The following is an 18,116-nucleotide window of genomic DNA, read 5'->3' on the forward strand; positions in this document are numbered from 1 at the left end:
CTGTGGGGGGGTCCACCGGAGCCGCTGATCCTTTACGTCTCGTGGATTTTTCTGGTTTCGCCTTCTAACTAGACCTGTTTCTCAGAGCGGCTGCTGCTGCTAGACCGCTGCTGGGGTCTTTCTCAAGGCTGAGGCTGCATCTGTGGATGCTCGTCCAGAGGCTCTGCCCGCTCCTGCGACGCCATTCTCCAACAACACAGGGCCAGAAGCGCCTCGCAGCTGCTCTGAGGCAGCTAAGTAGCCGGCCAACCCCCGGAACCGCCCCCTATGGGAATCACAGGTGTCCTTCATCCAGGCCTGCCGAGCAGGGCTGTGGAGTCGGTAAGCCAAACCTGCGACTCCGACTCCTCAATTTCCCTTACACCGACTCCGACTCCCACACATATTGCTTATATTTAAGTGAAAAATGTATTGTAGTACAATGTGAACCTCAGACATTTAATCATTTCTATGATACAATAATCAAGACATTTAGATAGAACAGAATATATATTGGTGTACTACCCGGTTTTCATTCTTTTTGGTACAGATACGATATGGATAGACAGATATGGATAAATGGATAGATAGAGCAGATTTCTAATCTGCTTTTGCTATTGAAAACATTATCTATGAGCTCAAAAACCTTTCAGGTGATGCGGTTTTTTAAAAAGATGATCAGCTTTTGCAGCTGAAAAACGTATCCTCAAAAAACACAGGAAAAACGCTGTGTGTGAATGTAGCCTTAGATCAGGAATAGAACAGCCATTTATAGGACATTTCATAACTTTCCCAAACTCCTATGAAAAAATATTCAGCACATCCTGCATTGAATTACTGTACCCAATTTATTATATATTTTAGGAGTCGGAGTCGCTCCATTTTATACCGACTCCAACTCCGACTCCACCAAAATGAGCACCGACTCAGACTCCGACTCCACAGCCCTGCTGCCGAGTACCCCCTGATGTCCGGCTCCTCCCCTCCCCGACCGCGGCGTGGACCGGAAACCCCGACCAGGAGCACGCCGCGCGCCCTGGCCGCCCAGCCTCACCAGAGGCGCACACCCCTGACGTCACAGTTGCGGCCCACGGCGCCCGTCCGGCGCGTCATACGGCGCGACCAAGCCGCGCCCGTGAGCCAGCGGCCCCCCACCTCCGGCGGAAGCAGACGCCCTGCCCCCGGGCTCGCCCCCCGCCGAAGGCAACCTCCCCCGGGATCGGACGAGGAGGGACTGCCCGGACCTACCTACCGGGTACTGGCGTCGGGCCTTCAGAAGCAGGCTCTCCCCCCGAAGGCTTCTTCCACCTGCTGCTGCCGTGCGGCGCTTCCAGTACTCCGGACAGACCGAGGCAGGGGACCGCCGCTGCCTGAATCGGCCTGCCGGGCATGGGATTTCATCCGGACTCCTGAGAGGTACGTCTAAAGGGGTCCCCTGTCAGGGACAGGAAACCAACTGAGGCGGGAGAGAGGACCGCCCTTTTTATATCTGTAGGTTTCCTGTCCCCGAAGAGCGGATCCCCTCTCTCGTGGTGCTGTCATGGAAACTGAATAAAAAAAACCATTTGAAGATGGTTGTGTAACCTTTCCCGGTCCGATCAGCATCTTCTCTTATGAGGTGCTCAGAAATATCCTTGGTTCGTGCCACTGTGTTATCAGACTAGATTCCCGTCCTTACAACAGGTCGCCCACTCACACCTGATTCTTATCCCATTGATTGCAAAGACTAGAGTCTAATGTCACCTTGATGTATGAATCCTAAAGGTTCACAAACTTTTGCACTGAAGACCAGATCTTTGCCAGGAAAGGCAGATATAAAAAAATAACAGGTAGGGATCAGGATAGAATGGATTATGGGACCGCCCTCCTCCTCAGATTACCAGGTTCCTTTCTTTATGGAACAAACACATCAGATTTACCGTTTTTACTGATATAAGTGATTGAATCGTTGATGATACATTCTCTTTAATCAAACATTGAAGTAGAAACATAAAAAATAGTAGGGAAAAAAATGTAAAATTCCCTTTGTCCCAGATGATTTTGGACATTTTTTTAGAATCCAGGTGAATATATATTTTTTTATGAACTGTAGAAGTTGCTGATTCTCCGGTAAAGTAATGAGACGGGGCAGGGGAGGTGATTGGAGTGAAACTGGCCAAGTTACGAGGTTCCATTCATACGTATGTAGAATCATTCAAGTAATGAGGCTGGAAAACCAGTCTTTGGTGTCACCACAGCTGAGGGTTTGCTACAATTGCATCCAGTCTAGACCAGGTTCTCTGAACATTGTGCTGCAGGTCTGGACGTAAACAAGAATTTTATATATTTTACAGGGTCTTCTCCAAAACTGCTAAATAACGACCCAGTAATAACAAAACCCCCTCAAAAAGACGGACCACCACCAGAGAAAGGGGTCCCACAATCCCTAAAGTGTTACCTTCTTCCCATGCAATCTCTGTATGGCACTGGTTGCAGTGTAAAGCACGGAGGACCCCCCCCCAGAGTTATTGAAAACTGTGACTGTAGAAGACGTGGACGTTATCCTGGTAGTTGATCGGTAAATCGATCCCGATGGTCTTGGCTCCGAGGCTCGCTCCTCCCACGGCCGATGACTGCTTTAACTTCAGGAGGCTGAATCGGGAAAGATGGCGCCCGTGCGGACCGCTACGAGCCTTGTCCAGGACCGCGATGAACCCTAGGGCAGGAAGGGAACATCAATAACCCACCTTAGTACCACCATTGTGTAACCATCCAAATACTAATACGAGCAGTTACATCATATCCTCTTCTCCAGTCACAGCCAAAGATGGAAACTAAGTGCCATATGGACAAACACAGTGGTACGAGCCAACACTGAAAGATTTGTTTCATCCCATTATAATAAAGCTAGGAAAAAAAAGAAACGGCATATTTTTTATGCAGCTTTGGATGTGACTAGAGTCTGCGATGAGGCACGTGGCTCATGATTTCCTAATCCTACAAGTGCTGAATACTATACAGAGGGTTACTCTCCAGGTGCCACAAATGCTCCAATCACATCCAGAGCTGCCGGCCGGGACGTCAGTCCGTTCTCAGACCTCTGGTCATGTCAAAAAAGTTGCGTTCATCTAATCGTCTGGACACAACATAAAACATACCGAAAAACTGTAACAAAAATTACCGTCTTTTAGAAGATCCCAGCTGTTCCACACAGAGCCCTCAGCGAGGACCGGAAGACCCAGCTCCCCCAGGAATAAGACCTGAAAGTAGAACGGTGGAAACATCGGGTAAAGCCGCGGCCTCCCTCACTGCACGTTACTATCGCTCCGAGGCCATCTAACTAATGAGGCTGCACAAAAAACTAGTGCACAAATAATACCGCCATACAGTGTCCAGTACAAGGCCACGATTCCTGTACCACCAGCAGGTCCCTCAAGAAAATCTATGGCTTCGTGTCGAAAAAGTGCCCAAATATTGAAGCCACGTAATACCCACAAAAGTGCTGCATAGTGGGCCCTAGTACATCTGCCATACTGACCACAAGGTCACCGCCGTGCACTCACCTCATCAATCTGTGGCATCACGGCTACGACATGACGAGCGAGGATTTCCCCAGCAGAGCGAAACACTGAACGACATAAGGCGTCTCCCTTGTTAGCCCCTGAAATAAAGACAAGACCGAGTTAGTTGTCAGGCCTGACCATCAGGTCACCGTGGAGGTAAACCTGCTCCGTCGCCCCAAGCACAGGGGCCAGCCCGCTCCGACGCCCCAAGCACAGGGGCCAGCCCGCACCGACGCCCCAAGCACAGGGGCCAGCCCGCACCGACGCCCCAAGCACAGGGGCCAGCCCGCACCGACGCCCCAAGCACAGGGGCCAGCCCGCACCGACGCCCCAAGCACAGGGGCCAGCCCGCACCGACGCCCCAAGCACAGGGGCCAGCCCGCACCGACGCCCCAAGCACAGGGGCCGGCCCACTCCAGTACCCAAACGACAGAGGCCAGCCGGCAGTGGACTGAAGAATTGTCTTTCTTGCTTTACCTTCTGCTAACTTCAGGCAGAATCCCGCTATCCTGGACTTTTCGAACGTCCGGTAGAGGTGGGTAAGGATCCCCATCCGCTCAGAGACCTGTAATCACCAAGATCAGTCACGAGCGAGAGTAGTAATGACGGACGGATGCTGCAGTAGTAACATCCATGTAGCCATGTTGTCTCCCACTAATCCATATAACACCCAATTATAAAGACGCTGGACCCTTCATCTCTAGGATCCACATGCCAGAATTATTACCTGGAAGTAGCTGAACATGGCTTCCTGCACGTAGCTGATGTCATATTCTGGATCCACCAGGTTGTCAATGGTGTCAAACACAATCTTCATGGCACGGTGAGCCATCCAGTACGCTGCAGAACGAGATCACCGGGAAAGGGCACAATTTACACGAAACGTCCAAGATTCCTGCAGAAGCTCTGCTGCATCGCTCTTACCTGATCCCTCATCACCCATCAGATGCCCCCAGCCTCCGCAGCCGCTCACTGAACCATCGGGGTTCACCAGTTTGCAGTTAGATCCGGTCCCTGATATCAGCACTATGCCCCCTGGAGGAAGCAAAGAGTAGAGCATTAGGCCAGAGACAAAGACTTCCCGGGGCTTCTCATCATCCGCTCATCTGCTGGAACAGCAGGTATCTAAAAACATTTTTTGGGGCCTCGGATCTGTGTTACGCCAGTTCTGCACCAAACCATACATGCCTCTTATTACTGGAGCTAGAAGGTCCGGCCACCAGAGGGGTTGTTAGTTATCGTGGTCCAATTTGTAGAATGCTGCAGACAGACAATATTCCAATCCCACACGACAAGAACGGTTTTCTTATCTGAACTCCACAGCTGTGCCTCCTCTCTCCAGTGTATTTTTACTACGTCGCTAACACTATGGAGAGTAATGGTCCAGTCCCCAGATCTTGGCTGATGGGAACAGAAGAGACCTCCAGGACTCGTGTGAGAAAATGGCCAACCTTGGTGGAAAGCTTCTCCAACCTTTCCCAGTGCCGGGACACCGAGCCCAGAATGTTATACTGGCGCACTCCACATCTGGTGACCGTGTATTTGGAATAATAGGGTTTTTGGGGGAGTCTGGTGCTGGTGGGTCACTCCTATGAATTACTACAGACGTTATCTCCAGTTCTAGAACCTGTAAAATCATCTTGACCCACGCGCCTCATTTTTACCAACGCGGGGCATTTGTGGAGCGTACCTAGCTTTGTAGCTGTGGCCATGGCCCCGATGGCGTCGTTGCAGATGAGGTAGTTCTCACTCAGCTCTGGGAAGCGCCGGCTCATCTCTTCGATCAGTTTATTGGTGGCTTCTTTCAGGTCTCCGCCGCTCAATGACATGCCCTGTAATCATAAAAATAGTGCCGCTATCATGCGCCCAGACACATCTCCAGCAGGGGATGAAGGGAGGAGGAATGACCCCATTTACTGCAGTGAGGAACGGACTGGCCATTCTGGTAAGTGCCGGATGGGGGGCTGTGACGGGACTATTATACTATATGGAGGGTTTGAGGGAGACCATCATACTGTGCATGGTCACCCTCATGCTCTAAAGGTGGGGGGCTGGGGTGACCATCATGCTCTGTAGGTGGGGGGCTGGGGTGACCATTATGCTCTGTAGGTGGGGGGCTGTGAAGACCATTATGCTCTGTAGGTGGGGGGCTGACCATCATACTGTGTGGGGGGAGTTATGTGGGAACATTATTCTGTGCTGGGGCATGTTTTGGGGTCATCATACTTTATGAGGGCCATGGAAGGAGTATCACAGTGGACGAGAACACTACGGGGCATCAGTAGTAGCGAAATAACTAAGTGGCGTAATACATCCTTGTCTTAAAGGCGGGAGGTCTGCCCTTCTGTTACCGAGCCTGTGTGACGGGATAGGGATTTTCAAAAAAAGGAGTCCTTTGATTACTACAGTATGTGCGCCCCTGCTCAGGGGCATTATTATAAGGAGGCACTATAGAGGGGGCATTATTATAAGGAGGCACGGTAGAGGGAGGGCATTATTATAAGGAGGCACGGTAGAGGGAGGGCATTATTATAAGGAGGCACTATAGAGGAACATTAGTGCTGTGTAGGGGCACACAGGGGGCGCTTTATTGTGTGCGGCACACAGGGAGGGTAATATTACTGTACAGGGCACTATGTGGCAATATTAGTATATAGGGCGCTGGTCCTGGAAAAACATTATGTCATGGAGGTTTCTGTGTTACATTTTGTAGGGACGAGCTATGGATGGAAGAAGTAGTCGTGGCGGTCTGGGCTGAATAGAGCTATGGATGGAGGAAGTAGTCGTGGCGGAATAAAAATGGAGATGACAGTCAGGGAGAACAGTCCAAGCACACATATATATATATATATATATACACACAGTGCCTACAAGTAGTATTCAACCCCCTGCAGATTTAGCAGGTTTACACATTCGGAATTAACTTGGCATTGTGACATTTGGACTGTAGATCAGCCTGGAAGTGTGAAATGCACTGCAGCAAAAAAGAATGTTATTTCTTTGTTTAATTTTTTTTTTAAATTGTGAAAAGTTTATTCAGAGGGTCATTTATTATTCAACCCCTCAAACCACCAGAATTCTGTTTGGTTCCCCTAAAGTATTAAGAAGTATTTCAGGCACAAAGAACAATGAGCTTCACATGTTTGGATTAATTATCTCTTTTTCCAGCCTTTTCTGACTATTTAAGACCCTCCCCAAACTTGTGAACAGCACTCATACATGGTCAACATGGGAAAGACAAAGGAGCATTCCAAGGCCATCAGAGACCAGATCGTGGAGGGTCACAAGGCTGGCAAGGGGTACAAAACCCTTTCCAAGGAGTTGGGCCTACCTGTCTCCACTGTTGGGAGCATCATCCGGAAGTGGAAGGCTTATGGAACTACTGTTAGCCTTCCACGGCCTGGACAGCCTTTGAAAGTTTCCTCCCGTGCCGAGGCCAGGCTTGTCCGAAGAGTCAAGGCTAACCCAAGGACAACAAGGAAGGAGCTCCGGGAAGATCTCATGGCAGTGGGGACATTGGTTTCAGTCAATACCATAAGTAACGTACTCCACCGCAATGGTCTCCGTTCCAGACGAGCCCGTAAGGTACCTTTACTTTCAAAGCGTCATGTCAAGGCTCGTCTACAGTTTGCTCATGATCACTTGGAGGACTCTGAGACAGACTGGTTCAAGGTTCTCTGGTCTGATGAGACCAAGATCGAGATCTTTGCTGCCAACCACACACGTGACGTTTGGAGACTGGATGGCACTGCATACGACCCCAAGAATACCATCCCTACAGTCAAGCATGGTGGTGGCAGCATCATGCTGTGGGGCTGTTTCTCAGCCAAGGGGCCTGGCCATCTGGTCCGCATCCATGGGAAGATGGATAGCACGGCCTACCTGGAAATTTTGGCCAAGAACCTCCGCTCCTCCATCAAGGATCTTAAGATGGGTCGTCATTTCATCTTCCAACAAGACAACGACCCAAAGCACACAGCCAAGAAAACCAAGGCCTGGTTCAAGAGGGAAAAAATCAAGGTGTTGGAGTGGCCTAGTCAGTCTCCTGTCCTTAACCCAATTGAAAACTTGTGGAAGGAGCTCAAGATTAAAATCCACATGAGACACCCAAAGAACTTAGATAACTTGGAGAAGATCTGCATGGAGGAGTGGGCCAAGATAACTCCAGGGACCTGTGCCGGCCTGATCAGGTCTTATAAAAGACGATTATTAGCTGTAATTGCAAACAAGGGTTATTCCACAAAATATTAAACCTAGGGGTTGAATAATAATTGACCCACACTTTTATGTTTAAAATGTATTAAAATTTAACTGAGCAACATAACTTTTTGGTTTGTAAGATTTATGCATCTGTTAATAAATCCTGCTCTTGTGTGAAGTTTGAAGGCTCTAACTTATTTGCATCTTATCAAACCTGCTAAATCTGCAGGGGGTTGAATACTACTTGTAGGCACTGTATATATATATATATATATATATATATATATATAGTGTAGATCTCCAGTCATTACCATTACACGGTCACTGTGTGGCGTTGGCGGTGAGATCAGTCCTAGGGCAGAGGTTTTGCTCACGGATCAGTATGGCGGTATTATCACTACTGGATATTTGTTCTATTGCAATGTTATATGGCGGTATTGGAAATATAGGTGGCGGTCTTCATTTCCTGCAGCCAGTTTCTATAGGTAACAACCACCCCAATATGGTGAAGAGGTAAGCACGACATGGACCTGTGCGCTACAAATGCCAGGGCTGACTGCGGTACGACCCCTAGAGACCCGGGCTACGGGACGCCAGGAGTGGTGCTGTGCCGCCCGTTACAGCCGTACTGCGGTTTTACCATCAATTTTCGTTTGGTGATTTTTTTTTTTTAACCAGATGACATTTCCCCGTTTTCTTGCTTTTTTACACTTGCTGTTTCTAGACTTCTAGAACTATTCTCTCAATCATGTATATCTCTAGATACTTTGTGAAGTTAACGTGTTTATATTCTGGCGACACCGGACTGTAGATAATCGCAGTTGCCGGTGTCACCATTTTCCTGTGACGGATTTATTTTTCTGCCGATGCCCAGTGCGGCGGCTTGTGTTTATCGCGCCGAGCCGATGATTTTATACTCATCATCCTGCGGTACATATAATGTGAGAAGTGTCGCCACAGGAAAACCACAAATCTGGTGTTTCAATTTCTTTTTTTATGCCATTTACCGTATAGGTCGATTGATCGGACATTTATGGACGTGGCGGGACCAGATCCGCTTCCTACGGGCACTAAGCAGCAGAAGGAGGATAGCGCAATACTTTTTTTGGGCTGCAGAAACACCTGACGTAAGGACGGTTCATGGCTCCCACCTCTCTGCTCTTACCAGGCTTTTGATGGGAACATGGGGGTCCAGCCCGGCTTTCTGTTTAGCCTCCGTCACCATGGAATTGATCACCTCCAAACATCTGTCCGTGCCGATCAACTGAAAGACAAGAGCAGAAGTGGAAACAGCCCCCGAAACACCGAGCGACCATCAGCCTCTCCTTCACCAGAAGAACTAACGATCAGACATGTCGGATTCTTGAACATGTCCGATCCCCAGAAATCTCTGATTGCTACCTAAGGTGCCACCGATGGGATGCAGATTTCGCAGCCATAATGAGGGTTAATTTACTACATACCAGTCAATGGGGGGAAAAATCCAACTGTGGCGAAATGGTGAAAAAAAAAAAAAAATGCTCAGCTACTTACTGGTAGTGGTGTTTTTCAGGAGCCCATGACAGCACCACGAGAGAGGGGATCCGCCCTTCGGGGACAGGAAACCTACAGACATAAAAAGGGCGGCCCTCTCTCCCGCCTCAGTTGGATTACAGAGCATGAGAGGACCGCCCTGGTTAGTAGCAATTCATATAGACACAGACAAACTAAATATTCTTCACCCCTGTGACTAACGTTTTAACTGAAAAAAGGTGCTGATCCAAGACGTGAGAGCAGAGGGAGGGAATGTAAAGGTGCTGTCATGGGCTCCTGAAAAACACCGCTACCGCTAAGTAGCAGAGGATTTATTCAGTCGCCAAGACAGCACCACGAGAGAATTACAGAGATGAGGAGAGCTCTAGGGAGGGATAGCTGCCTCAAGCACCTTTCTCCCAAACGTGAGGTCGGCGGACCCGCCTAAATCCAATCTATAGTGGTTAAAAAACGTGGATGGAGAGGACCACGTGGCTGCCTTACATATGTCCTCGATGGATACTTCCGATCTCTCTGCCCAGGATGTTGCCACGGCCCGAGTAGAGTGCGCTTGTATGCCTTCCGGAATCTCCAGCCCACCTGCTGTATAAGCAAAAGAAATTGCCTCCCTAATCCACCTAGCTAGGGTGTTTTTGGACACTAAGTCCTTTTCTGGCTCCCTGAAAAGATGCAAACGGCATTGTCCCTTTTCCATGGTTCTGTGGCTGCAATGTAACTATGGAGGCACCGTCTTACATCTAGGGAATGGAGCTTCTGCTCGGTCGGGCTAGTGGGGTTCGGGCAGAAGGATGGGAGGACTATTTCTTGTAGTCTGTGGAACTTTGAGCAGATACAAGGGGTCTGGCTTTAAGGTGACCCTATCTTCTCCAAACTGGGTGTATGGAGGTATCCTAGAGAGATCACTCACCCTCCTGGCTGACGTTAGGGCAACCAACAGGGCAGTCTTGAAGGAAAAGGTTTTTATGGGGACAGAATCAATAGGCTCAAAGGGGCTGATAAAACTAAGTTGAGGTTCCATGGAACCAGCTTATGTTTAATGATGGGTCTGGATCTCACTGCTGCTTTAATGAATCTTGCCACCCAGTAATTGTTTGCAAGGTTGCAGTTGTAAAATGCCCCTAGAGCCGAAACCGGGACTCTAAGCGTATTTGTGGCTAGACCCATCTCCAACCCTTTCTGAAGGAATTCCAGTATCTGGTCAATGCGGATTTTCTGACCAACCTCCGCCCCTGAGACTGATAGGAATCTTTTCCAGACTCTGGCATAGATATTTGTCGTGGAGGCTTTCCTGCTTTTTAATAGGGTGTCGACTAGTCCCCGGGAAAACCCCCTCCCCCTTAGCTCCCCCTCAAACTCCACACCGCCAGGTGTAAGTTGGAAACCCGTGGGTGATACACTGGACCCTGGGATAGAAGGTCCGGGACCTCTGGGAGAATCCATCTTCCTCAGCCAAGGAAACCATGGCCTCCTGGGCCAGAAAGGGGCTACTAAGATAACGTGAGCCCTGTCCTCCCGGATCTTCCTCAGTACCATCAGATTCAGTGGGGGGGGGGGGGGAAGGCATACGCCAGGTCGAAGCTCCACAGGATCAGGAGAGCGTCCACTACATACAGGTTATCTCTGGGATTCAGAGAACAAAACGTAGGGAGCTGTCTGTTCCTTCTGCTGGTGAACAAATCTATATCTGGGAGTCCCCATCTGTGTACAATCTGTCTGAAGATGGACCTCTTTAGTGCCCACTCTCCCTGTTTGAGCCTGTTGCGACTTAGGAAATCGGCTGTTAAATTTTGTTTTCCTTTTAAATGGAGGGCTGTAAGGGATAGAAGGTGACCCTCGGCGATCTGAAAGATACGATTCGCCACATCCATTAAGGGCCTGGACCGGGTTCCCCCCTGGTGGTTAATGTAGGCTACAGTTACCTGGTTGTCTGAGAATAGTCTGACGTGTTCGCCCTGTAGGGACATGAGGAAAGCACTTACAGCCGGCTCCACGGCTAACAGCTCCTTAAGGTTAGAGGAAAATTTCTGTTCTGACGGTGTCCACGTTCCCTGGACCCACCTATCCCCCATATGAGCTCTCCAGCCCCTGGGGCTAGCATCCATGGTTAGAATTCGGGAGATCTGGTTTACCCAGGGAACTCCCCTACGCAGATTTGGAATCAGCGACCACCAACATAGGGACTGAATGGTGTCGTTGGATAAGGTAACTACCCTCGAGGCGACCTTCTAGCCGACGGGTGTTGTGTAAAATGGCCCACTGCAGGGTTCTGGTGTGGAATTGGGCCCAGAGTACTGCTGGTATACACGCTGTAAGTGAGCCCAACAGTGACATTGCCCCTCTAAGAGTAATCGATGGATTGTCTATTACCCTGAGTATCTGTCGCTGAATGTTGAATACTTTAGACTCTGGTAACCGACACGCCTGTATATCAGAGTCTAGGATAAGGCCAAGGAACTGTTGGACTTTTAGGGGCTGCAGTCGTGACTTCTTAAAATTAATGATCCAACCTAGACCCTGAAGGCTGGATATTACACTCCCTAATTGGGTGGTGCAGTGAGATTCCAAGTGCCCCACAATTAGTAGATCGTCTAAATAGGGGATCACGAGAATGTCTTGTTCGTGCAAATGAGCCATAACCTCCGCCATTATCTTTGTGAAGACCCGGGGTGCCACTGCCACCCCGAAGGGAAGTGCCCTGTATTGGAAATGGCCTATAATTCCGCCCAGTGAAATAGCCACCTTAGAAATTGCTGATGATCTGCGTGTATTGGGACATGATAATAGGCGTCTTTAAGGTCTAAGACAACCATAAAGCACCCACCGAATAGCAATTTTACCGCCGATTTTACAGACTCCATTTAGAAAGAGTGAATTTCAATGAATTTATTAAGGCTTCTGAGATTAATAATGGTGCGGAAGGAGCCGTCTGGCTTCTTGACTAGAAAGAGGGGGGAGTAGAACCCCTTACCTCTTTGTAGCTCAGGAACCTTCACCAAGACACCCTTCTGGAGAAGATCCTGGATCTCCACCTCCAGCGCCTTCTGTTCTGTAGATGAAGAACGGATAGGGGTTAGAAGAAACTTCTCACGAGGAGTCTGCTGGAACTCAAACCTCAGTCCTGCTCTGATAATGTTCCGTATCCAAGGACTGTTTGAAATACGAGACCAGGCTGGGTAGAAGGACAACAACCTCCCCCCCACCCGGTCCGGCAGTCATTTCAGATCGCTGCGGTCTCGAGGGGTATTAAACATATACCCCCTACCTTTCCTCCTGGTGTCATATCTGGGTCTTTCTCTTGTTGTTCTCCTACGGTCAAACCACCTTATGAAGGAGTCTCGTCTGTAAGGCCGTCTTCCTAAGTAGGGGAATCGTTTCTTGCTGTCGCCAGCTTTCTCTAACAGTTCATCAAGCACTTTACCAAATAAGTAAACCCCTTCGCATGGGATACCGCATAACTTTGATCTGGCCTGCATGTCACCTGGCCAACATTTGAGCCACAAGGCCCTACGGGCGGCATTGGAGAGCCCCGCGGATCTGGCTGCTAACTTCACAGAGTCTGCCGACGCGTCGGAGAGGAAGGCCGCCACTCCCTGGGCTGTAGAGAGGGAGGAAAGAATGTCCTGTCTTGGGACCCTATCTCTAAGCTGCTCTTCCACCTGGTCCAACCATACCATTAAGGACCTGGCAGTGCACGTGGCAGTGATCGCTGGCCGTAGGGCTCCAGCTGATGTTTCCCAGGTTCCTTTGAGGAACACATCTGCCTTCCTGTCCAGCGGGTCCTTTAAGCTACCAAGGTCCTCAAAAGGTAGAGACGTCTTTTTGCACGCTTTGGCGATAGCCGCGTCCAATCTTGGGGCTTTGTCCCATGAGGACGAAGCTGTTTCCTCAATTGGATACCTTCTTTTGAAGGCAGGAGGTAGGGAGCCTTTCCTTTCGGTTTTTTTCCACTCCCTTGTAATAAGGGCACTAATTTTGTCTACCAATGGGAAGGACCTTCGATTTTTTCGGTCCAATCCCCGGAACAGCGAATCCTGTACTGACTTCTCTGTCGGAGTCTCCTCAATCCCCATTGTGGTGGTTACCGCCTTTACTAGATGATTGACTCGTTCTAGTGGAAAACAGGAGTGGCCTGATCTGGCTTCAGATTATGATGAGGGTGAATCTGATTTTAACTCCTGCGAGTCGCTATCGGAGACCAGAATGGGGGATCTAGGGGATTTCTCCCTGAACCCCGTGTCTGGAGATAGGGATCTAACCGAACCCCTAACCTCCTGCCTATCTCCCGTATACTGGAGGTAAAGTCAGCGGTCTCTTCTGTGACTAGGCGATGTATGCAGGGTTTACATAACTTCCTTCCCTGACCGTCCGGGAGGGGAACCCTGCATTCCGCACACTCTCTGTGCTTGCTTTTCCCAGAGCACTTTTTCCCCTGGCAGAATGGAGAGAGAGAACATAAGGGGAAACAGAAAATCACCACGGTGAACTTCCTCGCAGCTCACTTACCCTGGCTTTGAACGGCGCAGTACCGGGTTCTGTGGGGGGGTCCATCAGAGCCACCGATCCATTACGGCTCGTGGACTTTTCTGGTCTCGCCTTCTGAGTAGATCTGTTTCTCAGAGCGGCTGCTGCTGCTAGACCGCTGCTGGGATTTTTCTACAGGCTGAGGTTGCGTCTGTGGATGCTCGTCCAGAGCCTCAGCCCGCTCCTGCGACGCCATTATCAAACAACACAGGGCCAGAAGCGCCTCGCAGCTGCTCTGAGGCAGCTAAGTTGCCGGCCAACCCCCGGTACCTCCCCCTATGGGGCTCACAGGTGTCCCTCATCCAGGCCTGCCGAGTACCCCCTGATGTCCAGCTCCTCCCCCCCCGACCGTGTCCGCGGCGGGGACCGGAAACCCCCGACCGGGCGTGCGCCGCCGCGCACGCACTCGCCATGGCCGCCCTCCCCCCAGAGGCGCACACCCAATGCCACAGCCGCGGCCCACAGCGCACGTCCGGCGAGTCATAAGGCGCGACCAGGCCGCGCCACCGGTCCGCGCCCGTGAACCAACGGCCCCCACCTCCGGCGGAAGCAGACGCCTCGGGCTACGCCGTGGATGCCCCCAGGCCCGCTCCCCCCGTCGAAGGCAACCGCCGCCCCCCCCAGTATCGGATGAGGAGGGACTGCCCAGAGCTACCTACCCGGTACTGGCGTCGGGCCCCCAGAAGCAGGCTCTCCCCCTGAAGGCCTCCTTCCACGTGCTGCTGCCTGCACCAACAGTCCCCCTGTTGTGCGGCGTTTCCAATACTCCGGACAGACCGAGGCAGGGGACCCCGGCTGCCTGAATCGGCCTGCCGGGCATGGGATTTCATCCGGACTCCTGAGAGGTATGTCTGAAGGGATACCCTGTCAGGGACAGGAAACCAACTGAGGCGGGAGAGAGGGCCGCCCTTTTTACGTCTGTAGGTTTCCTGTCCCCGAAGGGCGGATCCCCTCTCTCGTGGAGCTGTCATGGCGACTGAATAAAAAGTGCATTTTTAGGTTCCGATTTTACATTTATTGTTCTGTATAAATAATCTGCCGGTCGGCACACGGACAGCGACACCAGACCGGCACTGTTTTATTATATACATTTAAATGATTAAAAAAAATTCTGAAATTTGTAAAAAAAAATAAAATAAAAAACGTAATTTACTGTATTCGCCGATGTTCTGACACTCGGACATGTTCTGGCTTTTTTCTCTTGCGCCCGGCTGATATTTTTGACCCCATTTTATCTGCTTTTTACTGAGTTTTCTCGTGGAGGCTCAAGATCCAAAAGAAACAAAAACCAGAAAAACGGATTGTTACTTTATTTCTTAGTCCCTGTAGGGGACCAGAACCCCGTGGTATATCGGAGGTACAATGGGCGTCCCCACGGGGCAGGAGCCAGAGGCACCGACAACCCATAGACCCCCACCACGATCGCACCGCATAAATGATTGTCAGCAGCGTGCAGATGAGCAGCAGGGGTCAGAGCTCGCTCCATTCGCGGCTGTGCAGCGCAGCTCCTGACCAGCACCCGTGTCAGGAAGGGGTTAATACGACTGCATATTATCGCCAGCTTATCCCGCGCCAACGTGCTGCCTGGTAACATCGATGCCTCCCTCCAGCTCTCTGCAGACGACGGGTTGCTTGTGTACAGGAGCTGATGATTCACATAGAATTCTTGTTAGCCTTCGCTCGGGTCGTCACCGGCCCCGGGGCCCTCAGATATCAACCGTCTATTCAGGGGCCACAAGTAACACAAAGATTACTGCTGAAAACTAGGGAAAAAACGCAAGCGAATGCTCCGAACTGCAGTACCCAAGAACGGCCACTAGGCGGTGTGTGGAGCTATGTAACCATTGCAGTCCCGGACAGTCCCCGCCCCCAGTAATCCCCTTCGGGGTCTCACCCAGTGGTTGGTGCAGGGTCCCTCCGTCTCACACAGGATCCGGCCATCCTCTGAGATCAGCACGGCTCTGGAGTGTGTGCCCCCCCTGGAGAGGAACAGAGGAGTCATTAGAAGGGGCCCCAGCGTGTGGTCCCTCCCCCCAGGAGCCTCCAAGCGATGCCCCTCCCCCGAGGAGCCTCCGTGTGACACCCCCCCCAGGAGCCTCCGTGTGACGCCTCTCTCCCCCCAGGAGCCTCCGTGCGACACCCCCCTCCCCCAGGAACCTTCGTGTGACGCCTCCCCCCAGGAGCCTCCGCGTGACCCCCCCTGGAGCCTCCGCGTAACGCATCCCTCCCTCCCCAGGAGCCTCCGTGCGACACCCCCCCTCCCCCAGGACCTCCGTGTGACGCCTCTCTCCCCCCCAGGAGCCTCCGTGTAACGCCCCCCTCCCCCCAGGAGCCTCCACGTAACGCATCCCTCCCTCCCCCAGGAGCCTCCGTGTGACGCCTCTCTCTCCCCCTAGGAGCCTCAGTGACATCCGAGCCATGTGGGTGTATATATAATACACTCCGGCTATGAGATCAGATCCTGGGAAGTTTCCGCTGGGACAATCTGCGGCCTCTTCCCGGGAGATGGAGCAGAAGCCCCGGAGTCTCAGGTCACAGCCCACGGCCTCCTCCGTGCGGAAGAGACATGGACCGGTGCGGCCCAAAATGTCTGTCAGGTAATAGTGTATGTGACTGAAGTGTGGGCCCCCAGAATCAGTCACTGACCAGCCCGACACTACAGACTGAGGTGTGGGCCCCCAGAATCAGTCACCGACCAGCCTAACACTACAGACTGAGGTGTGGGCCCCCAGAATCAGTCACCGACCAGCCCGACACAACAGACTGAGGTGTGGGCCCCCAGAATCAGTCACCGACCAGCCCGACACAACAGACTGAGGTGTGGGCCCCCAGAATCAGTCACCGACCAGCCCGACACTACAGACTGAGGTGTGGGCCCCCAGAATCAGTCACCGACCAGCCCGACACTACAGACTGAGGTGTGGGCCCCCAGAATCAGTCACCGGCCAGCCCGACACTACAGACTGAGGTGTGGGCCCCCAGAATCAGTCACCGGCCAGCCCGACACTACAGACTGAGGTGTGGGCCCCCAGAATCAGTCACCACCCAGCCCGACACAACAGACTGAGGTGTGGGCCCCCAGAATCAGTCACCGGCCAGCCCGACACTACAGACTGAGGTGTGGGCCCCCAGAATCAGTCACCGACCAGCCCGACACTACAGACTGAGGTGTGGGCCCCCAGAATCAGTCACCGGCCAGCCCGACACTACAGACTGAGGTGTGGGCCCCCAGAATCAGTCACCGGCCAGCCCGACACTACAGACTGAGGTGTGGGCCCCCAGAATCAGTCACCGGCCAGCCCGACACTACAGACTGAGGTGTGGGCCCCCAGAATCAGTCACCGGCCAGCCCGACACTACAGACTGAGGTGTGGGCCCCCAGAATCAGTCACCGGCCAGCCCGACACTACAGACTGAGGTGTGGGCCCCCAGAATCAGTCACCGGCAAGCCCGACACTACAGACTGAGGTGTGGGCCCCCAGAATCAGTCACCGGCCAGCCCGACACTACAGACTGAGGTGTGGGCCCCCAGAATCAGTCACCGGCCAGCCCGACACTACAGACTGAGGTGTGGGCCCCCAGAATCAGTCACCGGCCAGCCCGACACTACAGACTGAGGTGTGGGCCCCCAGAATCAGTCACCGGCCAGCCCGACACTACAGACTGAGGTGTGGGCCCCCAGAATCAGTCACCGGCAAGCCCGACACTACAGACTGAGGTGTGGGCCCCCAGAATCAGTCACCGGCCAGCCCGACACTGAGGAGCTGAGAGCGCAGCCACCATGTCAGTGTGAGGCAACCGGACAGGCTACACCACGCTCCCGCCTCACCCCTCCACTCCTCCGTGCACCATGGCGTCTGCGGGAGGATCATGTGACCGCGGATCAGCTGACAGACGGCAGGAAGTGACAGCGGCGGCTGCTCCACACCGCCCGCCCCCAGCCCTGCCCCTCACCACCTGCCCCTACTCCTGCCTCCGGATCCAGGCCCACACTGCCTACCCCCGGCTCCAGCCCTGCCCCTGACCGCCTGCCCCCGGCTCCTGCCCTGCCCCTGACCGCCTGCCCCCGGCTCCAGCCCTGCCCCTCACCGCCTGTCCCCGGCTCCTGCCCTGCCCCTCACCGCCTGCCCCCGGCTCCTGCCCTGCCCCTCACCGCCTGTCCCCGGCTCCTGCCCTGCCCCTGACCGCCTGCCCCCGGCTCCAGCCCTGCCCCTCACCGCCTGCCCCCGGCTCCTGCCCTGCCCCTGACCGCCTGCCCCTTGCTCCAGCCCTGCCCTGACCGCCTGCCCCCGGCTCCAGTCCTGCCCCTCACCGCCTGCCCCCGGCTCCTGCCCTGCCCCT

General features: G+C 52.6%; 1 protein-coding gene across 2 annotated transcripts; it reads right to left on the minus strand.

Annotated features, from left to right (window-relative positions):
- Positions 1 to 1,927: 1,927 nt before the first annotated feature.
- On the minus strand, positions 1,928 to 17,743 carry NAGK (N-acetylglucosamine kinase). Of its 2 annotated transcripts, XM_073555081.1 has the most exons (10): positions 17,605 to 17,743; positions 15,670 to 15,754; positions 8,887 to 8,985; positions 5,212 to 5,353; positions 4,446 to 4,556; positions 4,249 to 4,361; positions 3,999 to 4,086; positions 3,522 to 3,619; positions 3,140 to 3,218; positions 1,928 to 2,674 (listed from the first exon to the last, which is right to left on the minus strand). In XM_073555081.1, the coding sequence occupies exons 1-10, from the start codon at positions 17,625 to 17,627 to the stop codon at positions 2,484 to 2,486; spliced, it is 1,029 nt and encodes a 342-aa protein (XP_073411182.1). In that variant the 5' UTR covers positions 17,628 to 17,743; the 3' UTR covers positions 1,928 to 2,483. The 2 variants fall into 2 exon arrangements, with proteins under 2 accessions (XP_073411182.1, XP_073411183.1); XM_073555082.1 differs by lacking the exon at positions 3,140 to 3,218.
- Between the last annotated feature and the right edge of the window lie 373 nt (positions 17,744 to 18,116).

This window comes from Dendrobates tinctorius, unplaced genomic scaffold (assembly GCF_039654945.1).
Source record: "Dendrobates tinctorius isolate UK_male_01 unplaced genomic scaffold, ASM3965494v1 ptg000216l, whole genome shotgun sequence".
Lineage (NCBI taxonomy): Eukaryota > Metazoa > Chordata > Amphibia > Anura > Dendrobatidae > Dendrobates > Dendrobates tinctorius.